This window comes from Mercenaria mercenaria, chromosome 6 (genome assembly GCF_021730395.1).
Source record: "Mercenaria mercenaria strain notata chromosome 6, MADL_Memer_1, whole genome shotgun sequence".
Lineage (NCBI taxonomy): Eukaryota > Metazoa > Mollusca > Bivalvia > Venerida > Veneridae > Mercenaria > Mercenaria mercenaria.
Window position 1 is genome coordinate 39,655,493 of NC_069366.1, and position 12,006 is coordinate 39,667,498.

General features: G+C 37.5%; 1 protein-coding gene across 1 annotated transcript in view; it reads right to left on the reverse strand.

Annotated features, from left to right (window-relative positions):
- LOC123549116 (kinesin-like protein KIF28) overlaps positions 1 to 12,006 on the reverse strand; it is a 463,589-nt gene that overhangs the window by 315,271 nt on the left and 136,312 nt on the right. The window contains 2 exon segments of the mRNA XM_053545663.1: positions 7,516 to 7,613; positions 9,790 to 9,939. Coding sequence (XP_053401638.1) covers positions 7,516 to 7,613; positions 9,790 to 9,939 — 248 coding nt within the window.

A 12,006-nucleotide genomic window follows, 5' to 3' on the forward strand; every position in this document is an offset into this window, starting at 1 on the left:
CGACACGTCGTCTTACTGTGGTACACATTCATGCCAAGATATTTGAAAATCCATCCATCGATGACAAAGATATGGACCGGACACGAAAATTGCGGACAGACTGACAGACTGACAGACTGACAGACCGACAGACGGTTCAAAAACTATATGCCTTTCTTCGGGGGCATAAAAATGGTATTTAAGGTATGCAACATTGGGTCTAACTCCACAGTGAGTTGACATCAAAGAGTTCAGGGCTTCGATGGCTGTTCGGATGACAAAAATAACGCAAGTCTATAATAAATGGGCTATATATCAATAATTTTAAAGGCATCAGGTATGTGAAATTAATATATTTCATTGATATATTTAGGCAAAATGATGCCCAAATCATGGCTTAAATGCAACAATGGTCCTAACTCCATGGACTTAGAACCCTTGTTGCATAACTCCATGGACTTAGAACCCTTGTTGCATAAACATAATTGACAAAAACAACTTTTTTTTGTTATAAAAATGATATGAGCCGTGCCATGGGAAAACCAACATAGTGGGTGTGCGACCAGCATGGATCCAGACCAGCCTGCGCATCCGCGCAGTCTGGTCAGGCTCCATGCTGTTCGCTTTTAAAGCCTATCAGAATTGGAGAAACTGTTAGCGAACAGCATGGATCCTGACCAGACTGCGCGGATGCGCAGGCTGGTCTGGATCCATGCTGGTCGCACACCCACTATGTTGGTTTTCCCATGGCACGGCTCATATAAATAGTGCAAAATACACGAAACTTGGTAATATGACTGTTTAAATAGTATACAATCCATTGCTGCAATTATTTTGGGAAATATCACACTTCACCAAAATTTTACAAAAATGTGTTTTTCCAACATTTTTACTAAATCGAGATATGTACCTTTTTGCACGGACCCTTTCACTAATTTATTATAATTTATTATCATGAAACTATGTAGGTGTGAATTTATGCGCCTGACTTTTGTTTTAAGTTTTCACGCTGCACAAGAAGAGTTATGGCGATTGATTTGGTCAAAAGTACGCATTAAGAGCATAATTTTGTTTTCCATGTATCTCAAAATGTACTTGATCTAGAGTCACAGGACTTAAAGAATTATTATATAGCATGTGAAGTTGTACACCATGTGTTCTGTTTGGACATGTACTAAGCCAGACCAGATCAGTCCCTGGCTTATTGAAAAAAAAAACCATAAAGTGCTTAAAAATTGTGTTGCTTATATCATAAAAAATCACCTAGAATCTTGAAACAATGTACAGTGACAGGAAGTAGGGGCACCAGTGTCCTGTTGACACATGTTTAGTTATATCTCCCGCCCCCTCCCCCCACTCCCCTCACTGGGGTAGACATATTGTTTTTTTGCCCTGTCTGTCCATCCACCCGTCACACTTCATTTCCGATCAATAACTGGACAACCATTTGTCATAGAACCTTCAAACTTCATAGAGTTGTATGGCTTTTGCAGAAGATGACTCCTATTGATTTTGGGATCACTCCGTTGAAGGCCAAAGTCACAGGGGCCTGAACAAGAAACCTCGTTTCTGATCAATAACAGGAGAATCACTTGATCCAGAATGTTGAAACTTCATAGGATAATTGGACATGCAGAGTAGATGGCCCCTATCCCCCTACTGATTTCGGGTTCACTTGATCAAAGTGGCCAGAACATGGAAAACCGTTTCCGATCCATAACTTGAGAACCACTTGGCCAAGAGTGTTGAAACTTCATGGGGTGATTGGACATGAATGTAGATGACCCCTATTGATCTTAGGGCCATTCTCTCAGAGGTCAAGGTCACAGGGGCCAGAACATGAAAAACCGTTTCGGATCCATAACTTGAGAACCACTTGACCCAAACATTGAAACTTCATGGGGTGACTGGACATGCGGAGAAGATGATTCTTATTGCATTTAGTCACTATGAAATAAGGAGTTTAACGGTTGGTGTGTACCAACACAACATGGCTAAAATATATGTACTGGAACACTTTAATATGCACTGTGGATTTGATCTTTTTGTGAATAATGACGACGAACACTTTTTGAGAGCAAAATTACAAAGCAGGCATACATCATCAAACTTTTACAAAGTTTATATCAAATACAATGAAGCAAGCGTTTGCACATGGTACTGTACTTGCAGACCTAGAACTAGGGTTGTTGGAATGTGCTCACATTGTACTAGTCTGGTACCTGGGGTATGCTCGATATTAGGAAAAACAGTGGCAAGCAAATAAAAATTGGCTTGACTTTGTGCAAACTTAATGACTTTGGTTCAAGTGATGATGACACTGTATCAAATCCAGATATAACTGAAAAAGAATAGATTAAAATGCATTATATGGAAGAATGGGAGTATTCAATTGATAAATAACGTAATAAATGATTAAATGTCAAAATTGTTAGATTAAAGTAATATTACAATGAACAACAGTTAACTTGGGAATGTATTAATATCGTTATAATGCTGTTGTTGACAGTTTTAACCTTCGGTAACCATAGTTACGGAAAGAAATCAACATTAAATGAATCATTTAGACATTAAAATAATGATATGTATTAAACTCTTTCCCGATTAATTAACGTATACTATGCTACAAAAACAAATGAATCTGTGCAAAACTGCAATTTTCAGGTGTTAATGTAGACTGGTTGCTATGGTAACCATCTTTCAGGTATATATTAAATGTTTCGTTTTATGGAAAAAATGTCTTGATCTATTATTCGGGTCAATTTCTTGAAGTTCCGAGATGGGGCCAAAAACAGCCATTATAGTCCCCACGCCTTTAATGAAATTCTGCCAAATGGTAAGTTTGTTATGTACAAATATGTGGATTTTTAGACAATTAAAGGGCAATAACTCTAAAGTTACAAAAGAAATCTGTACGAAATTGTGTGTGCACAACCACATTATAGTGCTCTAAATTCTATTTAGGTTTCATAGTTCTAGTTCAAAAATATCAAAAGTTATGATGCAGAAATTGCCATATTTATAGTACCCTATAAAGTTAACACTAGAAATTCTAAGGGCGATAACTCTGGTGTTACTTGGGCAATCTGACTGAAACTTGATAGGCCCCATAACCTCATAGCGGTGAACATGTACATGACGTTTGTTTGAAAAAAATCTAAAATAAGGAATAATTTTATTTATTTTTTTTTTTGGGGGGGGGGGGGGGGGGGGGGGGATGGGGGGGGGGGGGGGGTGTGATGAAGGTAAGGGGGTGACCAGGTGTGGGTACACAAGTTCACATGTTTACAATAAATGTTCATGGAAAAGAATGAAAGAAATTTAATGAAATTCTACCAAATGGTAAGTTTGTTATGTACAAATATGTGGATTTTTATACAGTTAAAGGGCAATAACTCTTAATTTACAAAATAAATCTGAACGAAATTGTGTGTACACAACCACATTATGGTGATCTAAAGTCTGTTTAAGTTTCATAGTTCTAGGTCAAATATATCAAAAGTTATGATGCAGAAATTGCCATATTTATAGTACCCTATATAGTTTACACTAGAAACTTCTAAGGGCCATAACTCTGGTGTTACTAGGGCAATCTGACTGAAACTTGGCAGGCCGCAAAAACTCATTGTGGTAAACATGTATATGAAGTTTTATATAAATATTCCCAACCATTTCCTTGATATCGCTCCGGACGGACGGAAGGACGGACGGACAACGCCAAAACTATATCCCTCCGACTTTCGTCGGGGGATAATAAGTGATTGAGTATTGCAGTGGCAATGCAGAAATCCCCTACTGGTGGAAGACTTTGCAGGATCCGGATTTGCTGACAGACAGGTGGACCAATGAAAAGACAGATGGATGGAAGGAATTCCTATGGTCCCCTCTTGTGATGAACATTTCAACAGTTGCTTTGACCTACAAGCATAGATCATGTACACAACCCATTGTCTCATCATGTGCAACATTTGTGTGCAGTATTGTCCAATTTATTTGACCTGTCAAAACATGGACCCGGCTTTCATTATATTCTGTTCGAGCCTTGTATAAGATTAACATGAAAGCCGGGAACATGTTTTGACAGGTCAATTAAATAGTACAATACTATGATAATCCTTCAATGCACATAAAAGTAATGGAGCAGAAACAATTTCACTTGACCTTCAAAAGTGACCTTGATCTTTGACCGACAACCACCAGTCATGGGCGGGTCAAATAGTCTAACCATGGGGCTCATTTCTGTGTAGTAATTAAAAAATCTTATAATGCAATTAAAAGTTATGGAGCTGAAAGCTTTATAATTGACCTTCAATGGTAACTTTGACCTCTGATTGACAGGCATGGGTCATGCAAGCAACATCATCCGGTTATGGGAAATAAATGTGTGTGTGCATACTGAAATGCTTCAATGCATTTAGAAGCTAAGGAACAAAAACTATTTTTACTTTAATTTCAATAGTGACCTTGACCTTTGACCACCAAGCATGGGTCATGTATGCGACATATTGTCTGGTCACAAGGAACATTTGCTTGTAGTGGTAAGAAAATCCTCCAATGCATATAAAAGTTATGGATTGGAAACAAAGTTTTTCTTGACTTTAAACAGTGGCCATGACCTTTAACTTACAATCATAGATCATGTGTTGACACATTGTCTCATCGTAGGGAACGTTTGTATGTAGCACTATGATAATCCATGAATGCATATAAAAGGTATGGAGCAGGAACAATTTTTACTTGACCTTCAATAGTGACCTTGATCTATGACCTACAAGCATAAGTCATGTAGATGCATAATCAACATATTGCCCTCTATGCACATACCAAGTTTTATAAACCTGGCTTGAAAACTTTTTGAGAAATTGCAGGATTCAGATTTGTGGACATACTGACAGATGGACAGAAGGCATTCCTATAGTCCCCTCCGGTGTTCCACTAATTAATTCTAATACCTAACAAGAAGGCCATGGTGGTCCTGGATTGCTCATCAATTTTGGTAGAGGAAAAAATATGTGAAAATATTATTTGGATAGCATTTTCTGACAAGAAGATTTTCTAAAGCATGCACAATATGCAGAAGAAATAGTGTTTACATAAATTATATGAAAAAGTAACTTACATCTCTGGTAACAGACCATTTCTGTACTACTATTTAAAGCATATTTCATAATGCTGAACATTCTCACCATGTTTTATGTATATCAGGTAAATCATTACCTAAGTTTTTTGATGACTTTCACTTTTACCCAACTGACCAAATTACCAGTTTTCAAAGATGTTATTCATTTATTTATCTATGCTGGGTTTTGACGCCCTTTTTCAACATTCCCATTTCAAACTTGACCTAGATTTCATACAAACATTAAAACAAGAGGGCTTCAGTCGCTCACCTGAGAAACAAAACATAACAGTGTAAACATGTCTGACCTAGTGAGTTCATGGAAACTAATATTCTGACCAATTTTCATTAAGATTGGACCAAAAATGTGGTCTCTAAGTGTAAACAAGTGTTTTTCTTCAATTTGACCTAGCGACCTAGTTTTTAAGCCAAGATGACCTACCGGTACATTTGAACTTGACCTAGATTTGATCAAGACAATCATTCTGACCAAATTTCATGAACCTCAATTGAAAAATACAGCCTCTATCGCATACCAAACGTTTTTCTTTGATTTGTCTAGCAACCTAGTTTTTGACCCCAGATGACCAATATTAAAACTTGACCTTAATTTCATCAAGGCTATCATTCTGAACAAATTTCAAAAAGATCAATTGTAAAATACAGTCTCTATCGCATACACAAGGTTTTTCCTTCATTTGATCTAGTGACCTAGTTTTTAATCATAGATGACCCATATTCTAACTTAACGTAGATTTCATCAAGGCAATCATTCTGACTAAATTTTATGTATATCCAGTGTAAAATGCAGCCCCTATTGCGTACACAAGGTGTTCTTTGATTTTGACCGAGTGACCTAGTTTTTGACCCTAAATGACCCATATTCAAATTCAACCAAGATTTCAACCAGAAATACATTCTGATCAAATTTCATGAAGATCCAGTGTAAAATGCAGCCCCTATTGCATACATAAGGTTTTCTTTAATTTGACTTAGTGACCTAGATAAACAATCTGACCAATTTTCATGAAGACAGGGTCATAAATGTGGCCTCAAGCTTTTCCTTTGATTTAGTTTATACAGAATTCATTTTAGGTCGATTGTGAAGAAGTTCTACAACTCATATTAATCACTCTCGACACCTCATTCCTGATGGAATCCATTGCTATGAGGGTATGAGAGAAGAGGTCAGTTTCCCTTTTAATGCTGAGATGCTGAGAGCCAAGCAAGGGAGCTACAGGTACCATTTTTCACGTCTTTGGTATGACGCAGCCGGGGATCGAACCCACGATCTCCCGCACTCGAAGCGGACGCTCTACCACTAGGCTATCGAGGCGGTTAATCCTTTGATTTGACTGGATGACCTAGTTTTTGACCCAAATGACCCGGTTTTGAACTTGGCCTAGAAATCATCAAGATAAACATCAAGACTAACATTCTGACCACATTTCATGACGATAGGGTCATAAATGTGGCCTCAAAGATGTTAACAAGCTTTTCCTTTCATTTGACCTGGTGACCTAGTTTTTGACCCAATATGACCCAGTTTCGATCCAGGCCTGAAGATCATCAAGATAATCATTCTGTGCAAGTTTGTATCAAGCACAAATGAAACCTTTATATGGCTGAATGAGCCAAAATAGAAAATTTTGTAAGTAACTCTAGAACCCGAGATGAAATCTAGCCGCTTTTTCAAAAGGAACCGAGACCTTATTGTGACTTGAGTTGTGTGTAAGTGTGGTTAAAATCAATCAAATGTCACTTCTATCATGTTCACAAGGTAAAAATTAACAAATTTTGGCTCTTTCAGGGGTCAATCAGAGGCCGTAACTCTGGAACCTATGATTGGTTCTGACAGATTCATCATGGAATCCAAGATTTATTGTTGTTAAAGATATTTTGCAAGTTTGTATCAAGTCAAACCATGAATGAAGTCTCTATATGGCTGCAAAAGCCAAAATAGCAAATTTATGCCCTTTAAGGGGCCACAACTCTGGAACCCATGATTGGATCTGGCCAGTTTTCGAAAGGAATCGAGGTATTATGCCAATACAAGTTGTGTGCAAGTTTGACTAAAATTGACTGCAAAATGTGGTCTCTATCGTGTTCACAAGAAATTGTGGACAGACAACAGAAGACAGATGAAGGGCGATCACAAAAGCTCACTTGTCACTACGTGACAGGTGAGCTAAAAATCAAAATATCCAAATCGAGATATCCATAGTTGATTTGTATGAAATAAGAAGGAAAGAAATCGGGACCAGGAAAATCCACCAGAGGTACCAAAATAACCTAAGTCGAGATAACGGTTTTGGACTGTAGTGTATTTTTACATTACAAAGCAATGTTTTAACACTTCAATAAATTATTGTACATACTTATTTTTACACTACAATGAGATATTCGCAAAGACTTACTGATATGACGTTTCCTAGAGCCGAGAGAGACTTATTAATGTTAGCACCTTCCTTTAACCTGTCACCTGTAGCTCCTGTACTGTCTGCTCTCTCAGAACCTACAATATAAAATATACTTCTGCTTGACAGTTTATCATGAGACAGACCTATATGACAGTAGTAGGAAAATCATTGTATTACAATTAAAAATGAATATTTTAGGTCTGCCTGACCATAAAGCCATTTTATTTTGAATAACACAGATATATCCCCAGTCCATATCCTGAAATAAATTTGAGTAATAATAATCTGCTCCGTTTTCTCTGCAGAATGTGTAGTATAGCCTCCAAACATACAGAAAATCAACAACAGTCAATGAGAGACAAATATTACAAGGTATTACATGTATTTTTGAAGTCTGCTGTGATAAAAATGTGGCCATATCTGGCTACAACTTTTGCATTTTGTTACTGATGTTTGGCTACACAGTTTTTTCTTGCTCTTCGTTTTTGTTAGCATAGTATTTTTCTTTTTCTTAAGATTCTACTTTTTGAGTACTTTTGCCATTTCTCAGTAGATAAGGCAATTTTAGCTGGGTGGTGTTCCTCTTGTCTGTACCTTGCCTTACTGGGGGTGCTACAGGTCTTTGATTTGAGACCAAGCTTTACAGTACCCTTCAAAGGCACTGGTTCCGACTGTTGTCTTTTGGTGCAGGTCACAGCTGTCGTTTAACTTCTGACAACATTAACAAGAGGACCATGATGGTCCTGAATCGCTCACCTATCCCCACATGACCCAGTGTTGAACTGAGTATGACATCGTTATTTCTATTATTTGACCTAGTGACCTAGTTTTTGAGCACATGTGACCTAGATATCATCAAGATGAAAAATTCTGACCAATTTTCATGAAGATCCATTGAAAAATATGACAAGGTTTTTCTATTATCTGACCTAATGACCTAGTTTTTGAAGGCAAGTGACCTACTTTTGAACTTGACCTAGATATCATCAAGATGAACATTCTCACCAATTTTCATGAAATATCTCATGAAAAATATGGCCTCTAGAGAGGTCACAAGGTTTTTCTATTTTTCGACCTACTGACCTAGTTTTTGACCGCACATGACCCAGTTATGAACTTGACCTAGATATCATCAAGCTGAACACTCACCAATTTTCATGAAGATCCATTGAGAAATATGGCCTCTAGAGACGTCACAAGGTTTTTCTATTTTTAGACCTACTGACCTAGTTTTTGAAGGCACCTGACCCAGTTTCGAACCTGACCTAGATATCATCAAGATGAACATTCTGATCAATTTTCATGAAGATCTCTTGAAAAATATGGCCTCTAGAGAGGTCACAGGGTTTTTCTATTTTTAGATCTACTGACCTAGTTATTGACCGCACGTGACCCAGTTTCGATCTAGACCTAAATATCATCAAGGTGAACATTCTCAGCAATTTTCATAAAGATCCCATGAAAAATATTGCCTCTAGAGAGGTCACAAAGTTTTTCTATTTTCAGACCTACTGACCTAGTTTTTGAATGCACGTGACCCAGTTTCAAACTTAACCTAGATATCATCAAGGTGAACATTCTGACCAATTTTCATGAAGATCCATTGAGAAATATGGCCTCTAGAGAGGTCACAAGGTTTTTCTATTTTTAGACCTACTGACCTAGTTTTTGATCCCATGTGACCCATTTTCGAACTTGACCTAGATATCATCAAGGTGAACATTCTCACCAATTTTCATGAAGATCCATTGAGAAATATGGCCTCTAGAGAGGTCACAAGGTTTTTCTATTTTTAGATCTACTGACCTAGTTTTTGACCCCACGTGACCCAGTTTCGAACTTGACCTAGATATCATCAAGGTAAACACTCTGACCAATTTTCATTAAGATCTCATGAAAAATATGGCCTCTAGAGAGGTCACAAGGTTTTTCTATTTTTAGACCTACTGACCTAGTTTTTGACCGCATATGACCCAGTTTCGAACTTGACCTAGATATCATCAAGATGAACATTCTGACCAACTTTCATAAAGATCCCATGAAAAATGTGACCTCTAGAGTGGTCACAAGCAAAAGTTTACGCACGCACGGACGGACTAACGCACGGACGGACGACGGACGACGGACGCCACGCGATCACAAAAGCTCACCTTGTCACTTTGTGACAGGTGAGCTAAAAACACACCCTTCTATCTACTGCCTTCAAACACACCCTTCTATCTACTGCCTTAAGTTTTACTGATGTTTATAAAAGAAAAAAGGTAAACTAACCTGCCAAATCCACTAAATTCATCACAGAGCTTTTCTTTGTTTCCCCACTGTCTGACTTAATGATCTGGTCAAATATAATTGTGACCACAGTATGAGCACGACTGCTCGTGGCATTCATATTTGTTGATGCTACTGTTCTTGACTGTGTACCTAGATACAGAGATCAACAGATTATTGTACAAGAAAAACTATCCTTCAATGTTTGAATTTTTCCTACTTTCTGGGCTTCCATAATATAATGTTAGTTAAGGAAAAGACTAAAACAATGTTGGTAGTAATATATATGCTTATAGCACTAGAATTATATTCAAGGATCTATGAACATTGTAATGACTGGAAAAGCCATCAGTTGTGGCAAAAAAACAAACAAGAGCACCGCCTTGCAGGTGCAAACGCTCATCTGATTTTTTTGTCTCTGTTAAAAAGAAATATTGACCTACCAAAGATTTTCTAAGTCAAAAAGGGGCAATAGTTCTTGCAAAAAGTAATGAAGAGTTACTGTACATGCTGTGCAGTGTCAAATTTTTAATGGCAAATAACTGCTCCAAGTTTTAAAGCAATAGCCTTGACCGTAAAGGAGAAAAGTTAACCTAAATGCACAACTTAACCAAGAAATCTGTTCAAAAGGGGCCATAATTCTTGCAAATAGTAGGATAGAGATATGTTTCTTGCTATACAGAGTCAGCTTTTGATAGTGAAAAGTGTTGCAAGTTTCAAAGCAATAGCTTTAATAGTTTAGGAGAAAAGCTGACCTAAACATAAAACTTAACTAAGAAATCTGATATTTTCTAAGTCTGAAAGGGGCCATAATTCTTGTAAAAAGCAGGATGGAGTTATGTTTCTTGCTGAACAGAGTCAGCTTATGATGGTGAACAAGTGTTGTAAGTTATAAAGCAATAGCTTTGATAGTTTAGGAGAAAAATTGACCTAAACATAAAACTTAACCAAGTAATCTGATTTTCTAAGTCCAAAAGGGGCCATAATTCTTGCAAAAAGCAGGATGAAGTTACCTTTCTTGCTGTACAGAGTCAGCTTTTGATGGTGAACGAGTGTTGCAAGTTTCAAAGAAACAGCTTTAATAGTTTAGGAGAAAAATTGACCTAAACATGAAACTTTACCAAGAAATCTGATATTTTCTAAGTCCAAAACGGGCCATAATTCGTGCAAAAAAGCAGGATGGAGGTAAGTTTCTTGCTGTACAGATTCAGCTTATGATGGTGAACAAGTGTCGCAAGTTTTAAAGCAATAGCTTTGATAGTTTAGGAGAAAAGCTGACCTAAACATAAAATTTAACTAGGCATGCTGACGCAGACACTGACGCCGATCAAGTGATGACAATAACTCATCATTTTTTTTTTTTTTCAAAAAATCAGATGAGCTAAAAAAGAAATGTAAATCATTCGTTATTCACAGTTAATTATTTATGCAATTTTTAAGTATAAAACGTTTTCAACTAGAGATGCTTTTGAGAAAAGCGCGTCTCCCACAACTGCCCCTATGAAAAATGTTAGTTTCCCTAGATGTTTTAGACGAGTGGATCCAATTAGATGGTCTGGATGAGTGGATCCAATCAGTAATTCAAGGGCCATAAATCAAAAGTGCCTGGGGGGATTTGGCTAGTTATCGAACTTGGGTAAGGTCTTATGGCCAAACACATTTTGTTCAAGTTTGGTGAAGATCGGATGAGAATTGTTCGACTTAGAGAGCGGACAAGAGTAAACAGACGGATTTTTTCGGTAATTCAAGGGCCATAACTCTAAAATGCCTGGACCGATTTGGCTAGTTATCAAACTTGGCCGAGGTCTCATGGTCAAACACATTTTGTTCAAGTTTGGTGAAGATCGGATGAGAAATGTTCGACTTAAGAGTGCGGTCAAGAGTAAAAAGGCCGATTTTTCGATAATTCAAGGGCCGTATCTCCAAAATGCCTGGACCGATTTGGCTATTTATCGAACTTGGCCGAGGTCTCATGGTCAAACACATTTTGTTCAAGTTTGGTGAAGATCGGATGAGAAATGTTTGATTAAGAGTGCGGACATGAGTAAAAAGGCCAATTTTTTGATAATTCAAGGGCCGTAACTCCAAAATGCCTAGACCGATTTGGCTAGTTATCGAACTTGGCTGAGGTCTCATGGTCAAACACACTTTGTTTAAGTTTGGTGGAGACTGGATGAGAAATATTTGAATTAGAGTGCGGACAAGAGTAAAAAGACCGAT